This window comes from Marmota monax, unplaced genomic scaffold, assembly GCF_021218885.2.
Source record: "Marmota monax isolate L192 unplaced genomic scaffold, Marmota_monax_Labrador192_F-V1.1 WCK01_AAM20220418_F8-fsc00052, whole genome shotgun sequence".
In the NCBI taxonomy this organism is placed as follows: domain Eukaryota; kingdom Metazoa; phylum Chordata; class Mammalia; order Rodentia; family Sciuridae; genus Marmota; species Marmota monax.
In genome coordinates, this window is record NW_026693473.1 from 6,088,722 (window position 1) to 6,110,046 (window position 21,325).

The 21,325-nt window shown below is 43.7% G+C and overlaps 1 protein-coding gene across 1 annotated transcript in view; it reads right to left on the reverse strand.

The window, feature by feature from the left end:
* Slc12a8 (solute carrier family 12 member 8) overlaps nucleotides 1–21,325 on the reverse strand; it is a 116,944-nt gene that overhangs the window by 30,309 nt on the left and 65,310 nt on the right. Inside the window, exons 5-7 of the mRNA XM_046457980.1 lie at nucleotides 10,644–10,731; nucleotides 8,933–9,020; nucleotides 481–627 (exon numbers count right to left, since the gene is read on the reverse strand). Coding sequence (XP_046313936.1) covers nucleotides 481–627; nucleotides 8,933–9,020; nucleotides 10,644–10,731 — 323 coding nt within the window. The remainder of the gene's footprint in view (nucleotides 1–480; nucleotides 628–8,932; nucleotides 9,021–10,643; nucleotides 10,732–21,325) is intronic.

Genomic DNA, 21,325 nt, shown 5'->3' on the forward strand with positions numbered 1-21,325 from the left:
GCTGGGATATCCCCCCAAGACAAAAACAAGCTAAAACTTGCAGATCATGGGGATTCTCCATGTCTATTTTTCTTTTGTCATTCCCCTAGGTTTTAGGAACATTTCTTTTGATCATCCTAACTATGACTCAACCAAACTACTCTGTGTCAGTCAAGGTTTGGGTCATGATACTAAAGACAGCCCAGAATCCAGAGGTGTGAGAAATTCTCTTCCCTGCTGCTAGGGCCCAAGCTACTATGACTAGTTAGTTAGCTATGTTGGAGTTAAGGAGCCATGTGGCGGTGACATTTAAGATGTTCATCTAATTGGTTCCAGCCGAAGCCAGCCAGAGGACAGAGCTGAGAGAAATGACCTCTGCACTCTCATTTGTCGTACCCTAGAGAACTTGACCAGAGGCTGTAATCAGAAAAACTTAAGCAATTTATGAGTCAACATTGGGTTAACAGAAAAATCTGTTTCTCAATAAAAAGGATCACTCACCCCTTGTCCCAGACAGGCGAGTGCAGGAATCACTTTCTCCTGGGCAATGCACTGCAGGATCCGGGGAGCTCCATAGAGTCCTCCCATACAGGAGGCCAGGGACGAGATGTATAAGCCCAGAAGGAATAGGAAGCCCACTAGGGACACCTGTGTGTGAAAGCAGTTTTGTCATTGCTATAGATATAGAAATTTTGGATACTGAAATTTCTCAAAGGTCCATGTGTTGAAGGTGCAGGACACCAGGGTGGCCCTTTGGGAAGGTAGTGGGACCTTTAAGAGTGGGACCTAGTGGAAAGTCCTTTGGTCATGGGGGCTTACCCTCAAAGGGGATTGTGAAACCCCAGTCCCCTCTTCTCTCTTTTGCTTTTTTAGCTGCAAGCAGTTTTGTTCCACCACATACTCCCTGTCCTCACCATCTGGCATCCCTACCAGAGGCCCAAAGCAATGGATGGATCCACCAGATGGTGGACTAGAACCTCTAAAACCATATGCCAAAATAAACCTTTTCTCTTCAAAGAATTGTCTCAGATATTTTGTTACAGTAAATGAAAGCTGACTCATATAATCATTCACTGCCAGACCCTGTTTCCCCTGGCACTCGCCCACCCACACTCACCTAATTATACACTATAGATTCAGCCTTTGAGTTAAAATTCCCTTTCCTAGCCCCACTCCACCTCATTCCACTATCTCAAGTGAGTCTACCGTCACATCTTATAGGGATGACACAGTGGCTCTCAAATTGAACAGGAGTCACACTTATCCACAGGGCTCATCAAAACACAGATTTCTGTCCTCACCCTTAGAGTTTTTCAATAGGTGTGAAGTGAGCTTGAGAATATGAATTTCCAGCAGGTTCCTAGGTGATACTGATGTTGGTGGACTGGGAATCACATTTTGGAGAAGTACTAGCCACTACAATGCCAGGTGGCCTCCTGCCTCTAAAGATTTTCTTTCTAAATCATCCCCTAGGCCTCCACCTAGGGTTAGAGGTTAGAGTTACCTCTCTAACCTCAAATCTGATCCTAATGACCCTGCTGTAAACATATCAATGGCTTGATACACAGGCCCTGCACTGTCTGTGCCCTCTTCCTCCCTACCCTGCACATAAAATCATTGGTCAGCATGATTTCTCTGCCTGCTGGAACCCTCTGTCCGCATCCCTTAATCTATCCAGTCTGTCTATTGAACTCCTAATTGAGCATCAAAACTCAGAACAACCTCCCCGCTTCAAGAGGCCATCCTCAAATCCCCTCACAACAGTGGTTGTTCCTCAGTGCCCCATGGCACCTCAACATAATGATAGAATAGTGTCCATCATTGTCTTCACCAACCTGCAGGCTTCCTTTAGGTAGGGCTTCTGTCTTGTTCACCCTTGTGTTCATGGTGCCCAACACAGATATACAGATAAATGATGAATGAATGATACCCATGACCAATATGGCCCAAAGGCACCAACAGATAGAACAGGAGACAGCAGAGCTGTTCTCCTTGGCGTCAACTTGCAAAAGATCAGTGCTGCCTGCCCTGCAGCTGTGTCCCACACTATCCTGAACCTCTAACCCTCCTGAGCTGGATTCCTTCATGCCTACAGGGAGCCTCTCAGTTTTCTTAATTATTTGTGATACCCTCTCCATCCTACCTCACTGTAGGCACAGTGGTCGGAACTGTGTATTCAAGTGCCTCTTTGTCAACTGTTACGGATGGGTTAGAGACAATTTTCAGCTTTGTCACTTAGACCCCTCTTGATGAAGGATCTCCATGCCCTACTTTTTTACTTCCTTGCTTCTGCAGTGCACCAGATCTGTGTTGTCAAATTACATTGCACATAAGCCCTTGGCTAGACTTATTTCCTGGCTCATAAATGATCACTAGAGTAATCTGACTGATGAATTCATCAGTCAGGATTTTTGATTGGAAAAAAGAACTGTAAAAAAAATGAATATATTTGTAGGGCACTGGAGGTTCATAGAATCATCAGGAGGCCAAAAGATCAACCTTGGAGAAAGGCAGGACCCAAGCTTGAAGGCACTCCAGTTCCTCCAACTCCTCACCAGGAAGAGTTTGGCCAGCATGCTACCCGCACCCCTGCCATCCTGCAGATGACCTCTCACCAAGTCTTTATCTTTCTCTCATTGGTACACTTGGAGCATCCAATGCCCAGCCTTGGTCATTTGCCCTACCAGGACTGTCAAGGGACAGGCAAGAGAAAGTCTTGTTCTTTGGGCTTTTGAATGGGGTCTCACACCCTTCAAGACCATGCATAGGTAGAATAACTCCCAAATGGTCATGGAAGTCAGAGGCTTGCCAGACACAACTAAAGTCCACTACAGAGCAACATCCTGTCTTTAATTCAGTTGGATTGCCCTTCCCTAAATGTATTATGCCATTCTTATCCCCAGTAAATCTCACCTCTCTTCTTCAATGTCATGGGTTTCTTGGGTTTTTCTCCCTCTCGTTCATTTACCATTTTATTATTACATGAAATTGATGTCATCTGATGTTTCCCATCACTTTGTGTGCTCTGATGGCATTTTGTTATTTTTTCCCCCTGCAGGATAGGTAATGAGGCTCACGGTTTGCCTTGCCAGTGCACCAGGAGCTCCTTAAGGGTAGAAATGAATCATGTATCTTTTCCCCCTCTGCTCAGCACCTATCACAGAGTCTGGCAAACAGGGCTCAGCAGCTGAATTAATGAGGCACATGACTTATGTGATCTGTGCCCTTGATACCTTACAAAACTGTTAGATAAACTGGTCCTGTGATTAATCCTCCATCCCCTCTGAGATGTGATCATTCATCTGTGACCTTTGTTTCTGTCTTCTCTACCAAATGCATCCTGTGTTGACTGGTTAAAAAAAAAAAAAAGACTCTATGATGAAATTCTATCAAAAGCATTTTGAAAATTTAACTCAGTATTTCTCCACTCTGGCTTTACATAAGAATCACCCCAGAGGTTCTGATTTAATTAGTATTGAATGGGACATAGTTTGTTGATTTTTAAAAAGCCTTTGAGGTGATTCTGATGTGCAGCCAGTGTGAAGGACCTCTGGGCACAGTACATCATATCTATTGCTTTTGCCTTTATAGACTTTTTCCAGAGAGGCAGGCAGGGTATCTCCTTGAATAAATTTGACTGTTTCTTACCTGAAAGGCTATACAGTTCTCCCTGGTATCCATGGGGATTAGTTACACAACACCTAGGATACTAAAACTTTATGGATGGGCTGGGGTTGTAGCTCAGTGGTAGAGCACTTGCCTAGCACATGTGAGGCACTGGGTTCAATCCTCAGCCCCACATAAAAAATAAATAAATAAAATAAAGGTCTTTTGTCTATCTACAACTTTAAAAATATCCATGGATTCTCCAGTGTCTTATATAAAATGGCAGGGTATTTACATAAACCTACACACATTCTCCCACCTACTTTAATAAAATGTGAAAGATTCATATGATCCAATACACTGCCTAAATGCAGTGTAAGTGCTAGGTAAATAGACGTTATCCTATATTGTTTAGAGAAATATCTGTCCATCTTCAGGACAGATGCAATGCTTTTTCTGAATGTTTTTTGATCCAGGCTAGTTAATACATGGGCGTGGGACCTGGGAACATAGAGGGCTGAATACATATTTATGTTATGTTATGTTATTTATTTATTTTCATTTAAAGCCTGTATATATACAGGGGATATAGCTCAGTTGGTATAGTGTTTGCCACACGCACAAAGCCCTAGGTTCCGTCCCCAGCACCACCAAAAAAAGAAAAAAAAAAAGCCTGTCCTCTTACTTCAAATGGGAATGAGACTCCCCAGTCGGCATCCTTCTATGTTGGGTTGACCTCAGAAACTCTCTGAGTCTCCAACTCTGCGAGTGTGTGATACTGGTGACTTCATCTTTGGCTAGTCATCCAGAGACACACCCTGGGATTCCTCCAGAACCCTTGGGGCTGGGGACAGATGGGGGAGTGTCCAAATACATTGCATTTTTTATGTTCAGTTTGTCAGTTGTGTTTAGAATGGCCTGTTCACTGACCACTTTTAGATATAAAACTATTATTCAGTCTCTTTCCTGAAAAATACGTGAAATATTAGTCCACACACACATAGAGAAATTATTTTTTAAAAATCCATTCTATCTCTCTCCCACCAGAATCCAATTCTGCTATTCTGTCATCCATCCATTTAGGAAGAATTTTATGAGGATGGTTATATTTCTGGCATGGTGTTAGGCACAGGACCAGGCATTAGAGCTACAGTAGTAAGTCATGCGGCTTTGTTCTCAGCCCTTGCTGAACTCAATCATTTTCTCTTCATATTGTATTGAAAGTTTGGTAAAAACGCTAGTAGAGGTGGAAGTGAAAATTTATTTGAGTAGATGTGTGTCAATAGTTTTTTTTAATGATGTTCCTGTGTCATATGCCTGTTTGCATTGTCAGAAAAAGCTATCTTTTCAAAATAGTACACAGGTGTGAACTACCCTAAATTCTTTGTTCAGTTAACTACTCATGAAAATAAATAATTATATCTTTCTGCTGTAGTTTTTTTATTTCAGGTCCCATTCTAAGTTTCAGCCACTGAGGGATTCTACCAATTCACTGCTGCTCTCTTCTCTTGGTTTAAAGTCATTTGCAAGGGACTTGTTCTGCTTCATCTTGTCCCTGGGCCCCTTGATGTTGCTGAGGGTGAGTGACATCCTGAAACCCTTACAAGCCCAAATGCATTAATAAGGCAATGTCTTAATAGCCCCTGGGTTTTCTCCCATATCATGTTCCCACAGAGTCATGAGTTTTCTAATTCTCTCCTTACTCCACAGATTAACCCAATGCTGCAACTTTCAGTCCAGTTTTATCTCTCACTTGAGAGCCATTTTTCCATTAAGAGGCAAAGTCTGCTTCACTTCCTGAGAGGCAGCACTGTGTCCATGATGAGAACAGAGGACAGTCAGGCTGGGCTGGTGGCAGATACTGAGCAGAGGACTCGGACCACTCACCATCCACCAGCTCTGTCCCAGCCCTACCTTCCCATGGGCTTTCAAGGTCCCTCTTGAGCCTGTGAAGCCATGACTGCCAAATCCAGAACGGTTAGAGTTCACTGGGGGATTCCAATTTTTACAAAGATACTTTGGGGGTATTATTCCTACTTAATTTGCTCTTATTATGCTAGTTAGCATGTCCAAGGGTTCCTAAGATACTTAGGCTTTTTAATTTGTAATAAACATCCATTTCCTGGACTATATTTAGGTTTATTTGGAAACATTGATTATTTAATTCTAAAACTGTTCTTTATAAAATTTCTTTCTCTATCACTGAATAATATTGGTATTGACTATTTTAGCTTTTTCTATTCAATTAAACATGGTGAATTTATTGAGGAGAGAGAGGAAGTCTCCCTAAAACAAATATCTCTATCTGTAAAGATATCCCCAAAAGGAGTGTGGAGAGGAGTTAAAGTTCATAAGAAAGCATGACGTTACTGAGACTTGACACCCAGGAGAAGGGAAGAGTTCCTCTGGGGTGGGGATAAAGAGTAAAAAGACTTGGAGAAATTGGGTTTCTTTTGGGTGGGAAGCCAAATAATTAGAAATAGATCCCAGCTGGGCGTGGTGGTGCATGCCTGTAATCCCAGCGGCTCTGGAGGCTGAGGCAGGAGAATCACGAGTTCAGAGCCAGCCTCAACAATTTAGTGAGGTCTGAGAAACTCAGTGAGACACTGTCTCTAAATAAAACATGAAAAGGGCTTGGTGGTTAAGTGCCCCTGGGTTCAATCGCTGGTATTAAAAAAAAAAAAAAAAAAAAAAGGAAGGAAGGGGTTGGAGGAGAGATCTGAAAAGTTTTAAGAAACCCAGGAAGGATCAGATTATCTGATCAGCTGCAGATCAGTGGAAAGGAATCCAGGCAGCCTGCAGCCATTGAATAGAGGTGTTCTGGCAAAAAACACCCAAGAGAAAGAGACAGACATGCATGGAGGAGATTCATGTGAACCAGCACCAGGGGCAGTGTGTTGAGGCTGGCAGGTGTCCATGACTGAAGGTGATACGGCACCAGACAGATGCAGTCTTCCTTCTTCAGGGCTCAGGAAAACTCAGGGATGCTGGCTCAGAACCTAGGCCATAGCTAAATGTGAACCTGAGCCGAGCAGTTATTAAAACTGCATCAGGGCACTGGGTTGTGTCTAGTAAAGCAACTACCCCTGCACCTCCCCACCTCTGCAGGTTTCACACTCTCATCTACAGGCTCTGCCCTCCAGGGACTGTTAGTAAAGTCATCTGTGGCCCAGCTTCCTGTCGGAGTGTAGGACCTGCCACTGCAGAGCCAACGAGGGACACTGGAGAGCAGGAAAGGAGAAATGTAATCCTCATGTGGAGTGGCTGGCGGAGCAGCAGAGCACCCGTGTGTGGTTGTTTGGAGTTGTCCTGATTGTTCTATTACTGTTCACTTTCTTGCTGCATCAATCCCTGTTCATGACTGAGAAGCAAGAATAGTCACTTTTTTTCATCACAGTTTTTACAGTCACCTATTCCAGGAAATGGTCTTTCTTCCTCTCCAGGACTTAAATCTCCACTGTCCACCTCAGCTTATGCTTAATAGATACAGTCCCATGGATTATGGCATGGCCCGGTGTAGCAGGTACTGCCAACCAGCTAAGGGGTGCCCACCTGTCTCACCCATTGGGACAGTTGACATTCCAAAGAAAGTTCCCTCACTTCAAGTGTCTATTATAGGGTGTGGGTTTCTGCCCACAAAGGCTCTAACATGCTCTCTTTGGAGATGCTTTTGTTCTATTCCTCTCATGGCCTTCCTTGGATAGGAAGCTGCCCACCCTCACACATACATTCTGAGCTTTCCCTGCAAAGATGGGGAAGGAATGTCAAACCAGATGAAAATTCATCTCTTTCTATCCAGATCCGAGTCACTAATAGTTGAAAGGAGCTCTGGGAAGGAATCCACTAGAAAGGAACAAGCTTTAGAAGCCAGCAGGGCTAGCCAGCCACTGTCAAGTTGCAGATGAACAGCAAGCAGTTCTCCCTGGTCAAACAATCCCTCCCCTTCAGCTGTTCCCTTCAATTCCTTAATGCAGGCCATGCTTTTCATTTTACCACTGGAGAAAAGGCCTTTGGAGGTGAAACTCCAGATGGAAGGTGCGTCAGATAAACATAATTGACACAGATTCTTTCCCTCAGAGCAAATCTTGTATGCAGGGGGCCCGAGGCCTTGGGTGCTACAAGGTGGGTGTCAGCTCTTCCTCTGCCTGAACTGCTTCCCCTTTCAAAACCTGCTTTCATACTAAGGTCAAGATCCCTGAAAACAAATATCACCTTTACTTCAACGTCTACATGCTCTAAAAAGAAACCTGTGCTAAGGTGGAAACTAAGCCCAAGTGCAGTTCTAAAAAGTCAGTTCAGAGTCTCCTCGCCCTCTCTGAAGATCAGCTGCCTTGCAAAGCTTCACACCAAGAAAGGAAGGTACTCTCTTCTCAAACATAAGTGGCAACACTCAAGAGTTAACCACGAGAAAAACTCCCTGACTACACTTCTGGGAAAATGATGGGAATCTCAGGATCCATAGATCCTCCAGGAACTTGAGGAGAAGTAGGAATTTCAGGGGAATTTTCAGGAATATGTCTGGAAATCATATTCTCGTGGGTTTTAATGATGCCAAATAAATGTCCTTGATGTCACATGAGCATCAGCATGCAAACAAGGCTATGGAACACAAGGAATTTGCTAATCTTCTCCTGGCAGAGTGTGTGCCCCAGAAACAAAGACATTGCAGCCAAATCAACCCAGACTTCTGAGATTCTAGGGAAAGTCCGGAGGGTGAGGGTCCTGCCCTGCTTCCCTGTCAGGCCCTCCTAGCACTGGGCTCCTCATCTCCTCGGCCTCCCTTCTGTCCCTGTCCCTCAGCACCCACCTTGCTGCTTGTGAGCAGCTTTCTATTCATGATGGAAGGTGAAACTCTTAGCAAAAAAGAGCTCAGTGCAGCTTGCTGAGCTGGGGATTTGGAGCAACCAGATTCTTCTATTTCCGTCCTGATTTTCTTTTCTTTCTTTTTAATTTTTTTTTTGTAGTTGCAAATGACAGAATGCCTTTATTTTACTTGTTTATTTTTATGTGGTGCTGAGGATCGAACCCAGTGCCTCATGCATACAAGGCCAGCGCTCTGCTGCTAAGCTACAGCCCCAGCCCTCTGTCCTGATTTTCAACATGAAGAAATGTCTCCGTTATCTAGCCATGTGCACTTGTGTGTCTCTCTGGGTACTATGATCTGTTTCATGGGATCTATGAGCAGAACCTGCACCTTCTCCATCATTTCCGACTCCCCAACACTTCAGCCCTGGAGTCAAGTCTACATGAATTCCCAAGATAGAATTGCAAGGGAGAGGCCACGATTTGTTGATGGGAACAAATAAATGACCCAACAGACCAAGGCCTTTGGGTAGGACTCACCCACCTTTTCAGCTATCAGGAAGTTATAGCGAAGGGCCTCTCGGGTGCAGATGGCGCCCAGCAGGAAGGTGAAGACGATGTACAGAAACCACCTGTGAAACCCGAGAGCAGAGGGGAGCTGCCATCCGACCTGCCCAGCCCCATCCCAACACCACCCCCACCCCTCACCCTTGCCAAACTGCTCAACCTTTGCTTCCTATGGGAATCTGTCTTGAAATGAAAGAGAAAGGGCAGTCACGAAGTTGGCCTGGTGGGGTCTTTTTGTGCTGTTTCTTCTCTAGCACATTTCATATATATATATATATATATATATATATATATATATATATATATATATATATATATATATATATATTTAAAAAAAGTGTCAATGTTTTGTTTCTTTCTTACATTAAAGAAGAAAAACAAAAGGGGTATTGAGGATGTAGAGGTGGGAGGCCCAGCTGGCCTCTAGGCTGCCTGAATGCAGGTCAGGGTTGACCCAAGGCCCCACACCCCGTCCTCCTGGGCAGAGGACATTGAGGTCTGCTGGTCTCTAGTCACAAATAACAGGCTGGGAAGCCAAGTGTGAAAATGCAGAACGTAGCCTGGCCCTGCCCCAAGACACCCTGTAACCCTGAATAGGTCACACGGTCCCTGAGGGTTCCTCACCCATCTGGGCACTGAGAGGACAGGCCAAAGGTTCCTCCTGGGCCTCCTAGCTGTGACCAAAACCAAGACAGCGTTCTCATGTAGAAGCCTATTTCTTTTCTCCCCATCATCAACTTTCTCCCTAGTGTCATGATTATCTTCCCAATGTTGTTGCCTTATTTTGCATTATGGCCTGATACCCTGTGCCTGGCCGGTAGAAACAGTGCTACAGCAATAAGCTAAGAGCAGATTTGGTGTTTCTGAAATAGATATATAAATATTATTTAAGTATCATAGTTAAAGTAATAAAAGTGTTCTCAAGTCATGGTCATGTCTATGATCTCATTGTTTGTTTATTTGTTTGTTTTTACATCTCCCCAGTGAAGCTTCCTTCTTGGTCCTGAGAGAAAAAGGAGATTCTGGAAGATCAGAAACAGACTCAAGGTCATCCAGCCTGCTAGTGTGGGTGGCACAATGAAAACTAAAACTCCAGAAGCCTGACAACCGAGCTGATCTCTGAGCTTCTACTAGGTGGCTTTCAATATGGTATCTCCTCCTCAGTTCATAAGGCACAAATTTATCATTATCCTTGTCTTATAGAAAAGGAAATGGAAGCTCAGGGAGCGAAGTGAATTGTCCAAAGTCTTACAGCAAATTGGCCACAGAAAACTGGGATACAAGCCCTAATCTGTCTGATTGTGAAGCTCTTCATGTGTATGTTCCTGCCAATGGTCTGAAAATTCAATGGTTTAAAAAAAAAAACCCAAGTTCAAAATGAGGGTGAGGAAGGGGCAGGGGCAAGGGTGAGAAGCTGAGGAAAAAGGAATGAAAGGCTTTGGCCTGTGCTCTGCATTAATGACCCCCCTCCTCCCAGCATTCCCAGGCGGGTTGGATATGCAAGGGCAGTGTCTGAGCCCACCAGACGTGAATTTTCCAGCCCAGCGAGTATTAAAAGGAGGATCGGCATATGAAATAGATTGGTCACAGTTGGGGCACTCCCAGAACAAAAGGGGCAATCCCCCCTTTTGCCTGGGGTTTTCTCTCCCACTCTCCAGCTTAGACTGATTGCCAGGAGGGAAACTTACGAGATGCCAACAGCTGCTAGGGAGCCCAGGGGGACACTGGCAGCCGGATCCCTGAGGTCGCCTCCCATGTTGAAGCCGGCCATGACTCCTAAAAGACACCCAGACAGGGGTGGGCCCCCTGGTGATGCAGTGCATTCCACGAATCACCTTCCCCAGGGCTGCCCTTCCTCTCCTCCAGGGCCCTGTCCTGGAGGCTCCCCCACATCAAGCCTTCCCTATTTGTGCAGCTTCACAAATAGGCCTCTTCTCAATCTCCCCTGGCAACTGGGGAGGCATCTGCGTGGCCATGAAAGAGACCTTTGTGGTTGAGTGACACTCAGGAGGAAATCTCCTCCAGCTACAAAGGCATCTCATTGCCCAGTACAAAGGATTGAGGGTGAGGGAGGTGTCTTGCAAGTCACACAAAGGTCCCTGTACTGCATGCTGAGCCCTGCCTTTCCAGCTGGGACAATGCCCTGGAGTGGCTCAGCAGCAGCAAAAGGCCTGGCAGACCTCTGTCTGGCAGATTTCCTTGCCTCGGATGCCTACTGATTACACTAGGGATTCAAGCATCCTTGGGGTCAGATACCTCTAATAGTTAGGACCAGAGACCATGTTCAAAGCTCCTGAGCTACCAGAGGGCTCTAAACAAACTCCAAAAACCAATCCTGATGCTGCCAACATGGTACCATCTTTTCCTTATCACCTATAGACCCCAAGAACACTGATGAAAATGAATTGATCCATTACAGTGAAGGACCAACAGCTGAGTCGGCAGTCAAGGATGTTGTCTCTTCACCTATGTGAAAACAACAAAATGGTGTGTTCTGAACATGGAATGAGGGCCCAGGCAATAGCACTCGGAAACTCAATGAAGTGGGCCAGGAAACCTCACAGGGGTGGAGGGTGCACCTCCAGTGTGACCTAAAAAGAGGGGTTGAATGGGCTTAGGGTCAATAAGGATCCCACACTGTCATTCTGGATTTATGAACACTCCCAACCTGACAGGGCCTGTGATAAGTGCCTTACATGTATTTTTGTCTTGTGTAATCCTCAAAACAATCACTTCAGAAAGGTCAAGAATTATTTCCTCATTTTATAGAAAAGTCCTCGAATGGGGTCATTAAAAAAGACTAGGTCACGTTTACTAAGTGGCAAGAGTAGGATTCGGTCACAGTCTAACTCTGAAAATTAAGCTTTCACTTGCTTCTGCTGAAATGCTTCATGGAATCCAAGTGAAGCAGAGTGAAGTCAAAGCTTAGGGTAGAGAGTTACAGTGGAGCTATGTCAAAGAGAACTCTATATGTTGGACCAAGGCTGGGGCCTGCATATACTTTGACCCAGGATCAGTACCACTAGGATTTTATCCAAAGTAAATTAGTCGAGGATATGAGTAAAGCTTTAGTACAAAATTTATAAACACGTGTTTGGAGTGAAGATTAGAAACAACCTAACGTCTAAAAATAAAAGGTTGCCTAAATAAATGTCTCAACAAATACCAGGTCTGGAATATTGTCGGGGATATGCTGTGACATGCAAAGATATTTAAAGCTATTGTTTAGTTTTAAGAGGCATGTTAGAGAGAAAACATATGTTAGGGTCCCATTGCTGTGAAGGAACAGAGAGAAGCATAGAAGGAGCTAGAATGTGTTTCTCAATGTCAACAATGTTATTTCTGGGTGATGGAAGAAGAGATTTTTTTTATTGGATTGTTTATATTTTTTCTTAAATTTCTACAGTGATCTTTTTGAAGTGTGTGGAAAAGGATGCTTAAAAGGTTCATTTGTCTAAAATGGCCTGGTAAGTGCATTTTCTTTCCATTCATTCCCCTCTCGCATGATCCTATTAACAGGGTAGTGAAGGGGGACAAGGAATAAATGCCCATATGCAAAGAGAATGGCATCCATGCAGATGAAAGGCCTCCATAAATTTCTTGGACACAGAAGATGACAGAGTGAAAGGGACGGAAAAGAGTGCCTGGCAAGGCTTCTCTTGGGGCTCTCAATACACTGCCTGAAGACAACCAGGGCTGCCAGGTAGATGTCGCATCCTAGACGGGGCCTGCTCAGGAATCTGTCCTCCCCACCCCAGCAGGGAAACAGACCTAAACACCCTGTGGCAGGGGAATCCGTGCCAACCACCAAGGATGGCCAGATGTGTGATGAAAACCAGCAACCAATAAACAAATACCTGCAAAAATAGGGAAGAAACAACTTAAATCAGGATACGGAGAGAATTTTGAAGAAAACCCTGATTAATAACTCCAGATACATCCCAGAAAATATTCTACCTATAAAATAAGATGCAATGAGGAAGCTGGGCATGGTGGGGCACATCTGTAATCCCAGCAACTCAGGAGCCTGAGGCAGGAGGATCACAGGTTGAAAGCCAGCCTCAGAAACTTTGTAAGGCCCTAAGCAACTTAGCAAGGGCCTGCCTTAAAATAAAAAATAAAAAAGGCTGGGGGTGTAGCTCAGTGGCTAAGCACCCCTGGGTTCAATCCCCAATGCTTCCTCACCAAAAAAAAAAAAAAAATGCTATAAAAAAAATCCCACTAGAAAAAAACATTTAGAAATTAAAAATATTAAAAAATATAAAAAATATGAAGGATAAAATTAAGTAGGATGAAGAAAGTAGAAAATTTGAGTGAATTCAGACAGAAATCTTACAGTCACAATAGCCAACTAATATGAGATTCAGAAAACAAATACAAATAACCAGGTAGGTGACAGATGTAAATGTCCCTAAACCAAAGAAGACACAAGTCTTTAGACTGAAATATCCCACTGAGCACCCTGCACAAAGAACTAAATTAAAAAAAAATCACACCTATATGTTATCACTGTGAAATTTCAGGAGAAATCCTAAAGGCTGCCAGATGTAACAACTGAACACTCATACAGTGTTATGGCTTGGATCTTAAGAATTAAAGGCTTGGTCTCCAGTTGATGTCACTAGTAAGAGTTGGTAGAACCCTTTACCATGTGGAGCTTGGTGAGAGGAAGTGAGGTCACTGGGGGTGTGCCCTTAGAGACCCTGCCTCTCATTTCCTAGCTGCCATAATGTAAGCAGCTTTGCCTCACCACACACCACCTGCCATGATGTGCTACCCACCACAGGACCACAGTGCTAGGACCAAGTGACCATGGACCAAAACCTCTGAAGCCATGAGCCAAATAAATCTTTCCTCTTTTTGTTTCTCTCAGGTGTCTTCCTACCACGACTGAAGGCTCTCTGACACACATAAAATCTAACCCTGCACTGGCATCGGACTTCTCCTCTGCAACACTGAATGCTGGAAAACACAGGAGCACCAACTTAAAAATTTTGAGGGAAAATTTTTTTTTTTTTTGAATTTTGAATTTTGGCCAGATTACCAAATAAGTGAAAGTTAAGCATATAAGAGTCCAGAAACTTTATCTCCCCCATCTTTTCTGAAGAAGCTACAGAAGTGCATACTCGAGCAAAATGAAGACAGAAACCATGAGAAGAGAAAACACAACATTCAGAAATAGTGGTGATAACTCAGTGCTGAAGTAAAATCCCAGAATGACAGCTGGACAGCAGAAAAAGAAGCAGGGATTGGAGCAAAATGATGGACACCCCGGGAGGGAGGCTTCCGGATAGGAAATGTACTCAACAAAAGAGGCCATCTATTAACACACTGAATGATTTTAAGGGATACACTGACTACTTGTTTTAGCAACAAGAAAAAAGAAAACTTATTAAAACCCCAGGAAGCCAGGTGCTGGAGTGCATGCCAAAACCCCAGTGATTTCAGAGGCTGAGGCAGAATGATCACAAGTTTGAGGACAGCCTTGGAAAGTTAGTGAGACCCTGTCTAAAAATATAAGGTGGGGGATAGGGATATAGTTCAGTAATTAGGGCACCCATGGGTCCAATCTCCAGTACCTTAAAAAAATAAAAAGAAAAAGAAATTATAGGAAAAGTGAACAAGAAAGTTAAGTCAAGGTCTAAATATAAAGCAAACTAGAACATGAGATGATCCTAACTCATAAAAGCTAACAAACATTAACCCATTTGGCCATGATATTGGAAACATTCTCCCTAAATGGCACAAGGACCACATCAAAATCACAGGGAGGAATGGAATTCTTTACCTTATTACTTTTTTTTTTTGGATTAAACCCAGGGTCACTTAACTACTGAGCCACATCCCTAACCCTTTTTAAAAATATTTTATTTACAGACAGGGTTTCACTGAGTTGCTTAGGGCCTCACTAAATTGCTGAGGCTGGCTTTGAACTTGCAATCCTCTTGCCTCAGCCTCCAGAGCCACTGAAATCACAGGTGTGTGCCACCACACCCTGCTTTCCCCACTACTTGGCTCCTCAGTGAACAGGGTCATAAAGTACGTGTTAATTGGTTTTAACTTCAGAAATTGACCTATAGACAGTATAGAGGACATGACTATAGTTATAAAGCAGAATTTGAATATTAGCTACATTGACTTTGTAGAAATCAGGATATAGTTAACTGATATTAGGAAGTGAAAAGAAGCAAATGAAGTAGAAGGAATTAAAAACAAACCTAAAATCTTTCACAGAGCAATGTGAGGGAAAATAACGCCCCATGATGGTCTCTCAGAAAGATTTAATGGCTGTTGTGTCACAAACTGAAATTAATCCAATAAGAAAACCTGAAAGTGCTTCAAGCAATGCCTTGGACTAGCCATTAAATTTGTTAGGTAGACAAGGAAAACACTAACGAACATTTATATACCTGTTACAATGAATTTAAACTGAACTCTGTACTTATGATGTATCTTGTCATCACGAATTTGAGTTTCTAAGTGTTTACTAAGGAGAGCAAAGACATTTCCAATATTTCATAGTTCCAAAGACTTAACTTACAACCTTAAGACAAAATGGTTAATAGATGGAGGGTGGGAAGTGGGTGTATAACTGTGTGTGTTCACTTAAAGTTGTAAATAACATTTTTCACAATTTTGGACCACTTACTTGCGAACAATCAAACTTGTTGTTTTCCTGATATTGCTCTAAAAGCTCAAATATTAAAAGATGATTCAGATTCCCTTAAAATGAGGACAGTAACTAAAGCATTCCTTAAATATAAAAATATTGTACAAATAAGATAAAATGACTATTATCGGTCTTAAAATACAAGACAGAATCTCTCCTTCCCAACAATAAGGAGTGGAGGAATGAAGCCTAGAATTAATAAAATAACAGAGATTTAAATATGTTATTTAAAGTTATCAGGGTAACCAACAAAATAACTAAGAACAAAGATGTAACTGTCAAAAATTGGGGAGTGGATGGGGAGCATGTAAGTAAGCTAAACTCCACACTTCCTAGTACGGGGTCAATGTACAATGTCTGGCTTTGACTAATCAATCAGGTGACAGGTATAATTGTATTGTTCTGTGATATACAATTAACTCTTTTTAAATTTTTTAAAATATTTATTTTAGTTGTAGTTAGACATAATAGGTTTATTTTATTTATTTATATGTGGTACTGAGGATCAAACCCAGGGCCTCACATGTGCTAGGCAAGTGCTCTACCACTGAGCCACAACCCCAGCCCACAATTAACCCTTAAAGTACTGAAAATGATTAAAAGTGGTTGCCGCTCAACCTAGGTGCCCTTCAACAGATGAATAGATAAAGAAATTGTGGTATATATACACAATGGAATATTACCCAGCCTTAAAGAAGAATGAAATTGTGCCATTTGCCAGTAAATGGATGAATTTGGAGGGAAATAAGTCAATCCCAAAGCCAAATGTTTTCTCTGATATGCAGATGCTAATTCACAATGAGGGGGTGGTGAAGAATAGAGGTACTTTGGATTAGACAGAAGGGAGTGATGGGAAGGGAGGGAATAAGGGGTATGAATGCTAGTAGAATGAATTGGACATTATTACCCTATATACACATATAATTATATGACCAATGTAACTCTACATCATGTACAACCAGACGAATAAGTCATACCCCACTTACGTATGATGTGTCAAAATGCATTCTACTCTCATGTATAACTGATTAGAACAAATTTTTAAATTAAAAAAAATTAAAATAAAAACAAACAAACAAAAATGGGTTGCCCTTATGGATGGATATTTCAGGTGTAAGAGGCAGGTATGAGGCCTGGAGTTGTAGCTCAGTGGTAGAGCACTTGCCTAGCAAGCATGAGGCACTGGGCTCAATCCTCTGTACCACATAAAAAATAAATAAATAAAGGCATTGTGTCTGTCTACAACTGAAAAAAAAAGAGAGACAGATATGAGAATACTGTCTTGTACTATAGCTCCTATACTGAGATATATATTAATAGATAGATCGGTAGATGGATATACACACACACATATAGGGAGAGATTTTTTGGTGTGGTTTTTTTTTTTTTTTTTCAGTCATGTATAGGTTTGGATCCAAAAACAAGGAATGCTATGCCCAGGACCTGCCCTAGTCTCACCAGAGCTCTGGGGCCAGGTCCTATTGCCTATGCTCTGCTCAAGGTTAGGAGCCCCACACTTTGCTGCCAAATAAACCTGATGTCCAGGGTTTCCCAAGCTTCAGCTCCATCCACTGCCACCACCCCTTCCTGGACCTCCCAAATTCTGATCCCCTGCAAGGGACCCATAGCACCAGGTTGACTGGGTGCTGTGTCTCCCCCGGCAGGCCACATTGCCTCCCACCCCTTCCAGGGACTCATCCTGCCCCCAGACCCTGGCAAATGTTTATCCATTGATCCAGCTTTGTATGATTACATACCACTCTTTATTTCTTGCCATTTTAGTACATCCTGTAGTTTTTCATGTTCTTCTGATAATTTCTTGTTTGTTTGTGATACTAGGCATTGAACCCAGGGGCACTCTACAACAGAGCTACGTCCCCAGCCATGACATGTCATTTTGTACACTTTCCTTCAGAGCGTTTGTGAAAGTTAATTCATGAAGACCATGAGGGAAAGAAAAAAAAAAAAAAAGAAAGTGAACCCAGGGGCTCCTGCTGACACAGGTCAGAGTGGAGGTCAGGCACCCTGCTCTCTAGAGGACCAGATGTGAAAGTGTGAGGCAAGTGCTCTGCTTCTGACATCACAGCCCTTTTTATTTTTTATTTTGAGAAAGGCTCTTGCTACATCACCCAGGCTGGCCTTGAACTTACGGTCCTCCTGTCTCAGCCTCCCTCGTAGCTGATGATTATAGGAGTGCACCACCTGGCCGGGTTATATATATATATACACTTCTACCAAGGAAAGTGACTGATTCACCCTAATTGCTTCCTGCTTCTAAACAGGCTCTGTATTCATAACAAACGCCCTTTCCTCCTCCCCCACATCCTTCCCACAGGCCCTCCGGGCTGGCCCAAGTAGAATACTAGCTGGAATCCTGGGCAGTGGGAGGAGAAAGGACTGACACCTACACAGGAATGAGCCAACCCAAATAGGACCACAAAGTGACCGTTGAGACAAAGCAGAGAAGCCAGAAAGTAGATAATGAGAATCACAGACACAGAGACCCAGAGACAAGGAGATGGAGGCAGCTCAGACTCCAGAAGGGAAGCTTTCTGGGTGTGTCCTGGGGGGCCAAGGAGGGTAACTGTGTCTCTGCTGGCAAAGTGCACACGTGGTAGGGGGGCTTGCAACTGGCGGCTGTCACTTCCAGAATTCTACCCTTGTACTACTTCACAATTCTTGAGCAGATGTTCTCTAGTTCCAGTGAATTATAAATGTCTTGCCAGCTAGATCTAGAAAAATTATTTTGATTTAGTGTGTGTTTGCCTGTCCTTGCTAAGTGTTTCAGAGATGCTTTGCTTTCTTTCAGCTTCCGGTGCAATTTTAAAATATCATCAATGACGTTAGAACTAGATTTAGACGTGGTGCGTAGAACAAAACAGATACCCGAGCATTAGTGTCCAGATATCTTACAAAGATTTTATTTTTTAAAAGTTTCCCAACTGCTAGGTCTGGTGGTGCTGTAATTCCAGCAACTCAGGAGGCTGAGGCAGGAGGATTGCAAGTTTGAGGCCAGCCTCAGCAACTTAGTTAAACCCTGTCAAAATAAAATTTAAAAAGACTGGGGAGGGGCTGGGATTGTGGCTTAGTGGTACAGCGCCTGCCTAGCACATGCGTGGCCCTGGGTTCGATCCTCAGCACCACATAAAAATAAATTAATTAAATAAAGGTATTAAAAAGTTAAAAAAAAAATGGACTAGGGAAGTTGCTCAGTGGTAGACTGCTTGCCTTGCATGAATGAGTTCCTGAGTTCAAGTAACAATAATCATTATTATAGGTATTTAGAATAAATACGTATAACTTAAAATTATAAGTTAATTCTATAAATAAAATTACAAAAACAAGCATTATGATAATTATGAAGCTTCCTTCCTTTCTCCAGCTCCTGCTTACAAATCCATCAGAATGAAGTGAAGTTTGCCCCATCCTCAGGTTGTCCTTTCTTGGTCTATTTCTTAAACCAGGGATCCCCATTCTGGTTCAACAGGTTCTCGTCCTCTTGCTGACAAGACATATAACTTGTGAGGAGACCCAGGGGATGGCTTGGGAGGACAGGAGTAGGGGACTACGTGGGGTCAGCACTATGGCCTGGGGGGTGGAGGGGAGTGAACTCTGGGCACCTGACCCAGAGCAAGGGGCCATGGGGCTGAGGGTGCTGCAAACAGCAATCTGAGATGCCCAGCAGAGCTTCCCAGGGTGTGTATGTGAGCAGGAGGGGAGTCAGGCTTAAAAGATCAAAGGGCATCACAGAAATCACAGGAATCTTGACAAGGAAAGGTGGCTAGGGACACTCTGGCAAAAGCTGTTGGTTTCTCATCACATTTTTGTTGTTGTTGTTGTTGGGTGTGGTCAACCACAGACCCATGTGCTTGCTGCCTGTGGCCAAAGAGGCTCTGATCCCTTCCAGTAAGAGTTTGGGATCTGGGGACAAGGGTTATGTGACTTCACACAACTGGTATTTTTCTCAGTGAATTTCCATTTCCTAGTTCCTCCATGGACCAGGTCCTGGTCCCCTGGAGTGGCTGCATTTGTAAGGGTGTGTTTGTGAAAATCCTGTAGGGAGAGATGTTTGTTTTCCAGTGAAAGTTTGGTGGTGTAGCTTGGAGAAGGAAAGTGCTTTGAGAAACAAAGCAAAGGCAGTCGAGGCCAAAGTCCCACCCCTACCCCTGAAGCCACCACACAGTGTGGTAGAGCCCAGCGCAGTGAGGACAAGAGGTTGTTCTGCATCAACCCAGAGCGGCCACCAGCACCTAATCTTCAGCTGCTCTTCGGAAGTCTCCTGCCTTTGGGATAAAATGTCTGAAGTAACTTAAGTCATATGTCCTGGGGTGGCGGGGGCAGAAGTGTCTGTTCTTCAAAACCTCTCTCCCCTCTCCACTGCCTGGAGGTTCTCTTGTTCCAGAAGAGGATGGCTTTGGAGGAAGCCCCAGCCATGACTCACTCACAGCTAATCCTAGGCGAATCTATCACCATGGAAACTGCCAATCATCCATGCTTTTCATAGCTCAACCAAACATCTGCCAGGGGGAAACAAGTGGTACAAATCATCCATCCTGCCTACCATGTTTACATTGGGGTCCTGGTAAACAGAGAGAACCAGGGGAGGGCAACCCCCACAGCAGACAATAGCCCAACTCCACTCACTAATTAGCTGGTGACCTTTATCAAGTCCTCCTAAGCCGCTCTGTGCCCCTCCTTCCCCAGTTGGTAAAGGGAAGGATCAGTGATTCTCAACCTGATTGGGCTGACAGGGAATGGGAGGGCAGGAAAACCCATCCCTTAAGAGGAGCGAGCTGAAGAAGACTGTGTAGTGACAGCCTATTCAGTATTATAATATTTGGAATATTACAAAATAAAACTTTCATAACTTAAACCACACACAAAAAAATAAATCTTGACTAATATTCTTAGGTAGCAATTATTCTCAAACGCACCCATCCCTGGGGCAGAATCTTCGGTGTCTCTGAGGTTTCTGATAATGATTATCAATAAGGAATATGGGTTGGGGGGTGTGGTGGAGCACGGCTGTAATCCCAGCAACAGGGGAGGCTGAGGCAGGAGGATCACAAGTTCAAAGCCAGCCTCAGTAGCAAGGTCCTAAGCAACTTAGCAAGACTCTGTCTCAAAATATAAAATAGAGAGGGCTGGGGATGTGGCTCAATAATTAAACACCCCTGGGTTTAATCCCCAGTACAAAAAAAAAAGAAGAAGGAGGAGGAGTATGGGCTTAAAAGGCAATAAATTGAAGAGGCTGGAGGTGTGGTTCAGTGGTAGACAGCTTGCCTAGCATGCATGAGGTCCTGGGTTTTATCCCTGGTACCACAAAAAAAAAAAAAAAAGCAAATTGAGAGTTGCTGAACTAGCTGATCTTATCTCTCCAACTCTGGATTGCTGGGGGCATCCTCAAACCTCAGGCCACTGCTAATTCCTGTCTGAAAGAAGTGTTGGAAAGGAGGTTCTACACCCCGGCCCCCAACTCACATCAGGCTTCCTCTCTTTTAACAGGACTAGGGGCCCTCAGAGGCAAAGGAGGATATGCAAACTATGGGAAAATCAGGGCTCTCCTGGGGTGCCCAAGGACACGCTGAGATGACTGCTTCTGGAGCATGATCAGCCAAGAAGTCCCACAGTCCCAGTCCCAGGTGTAACTGTTAACCTGTATCTTGACCCAGCCTTCACCTGGCAGGGACTCCCTGCCAG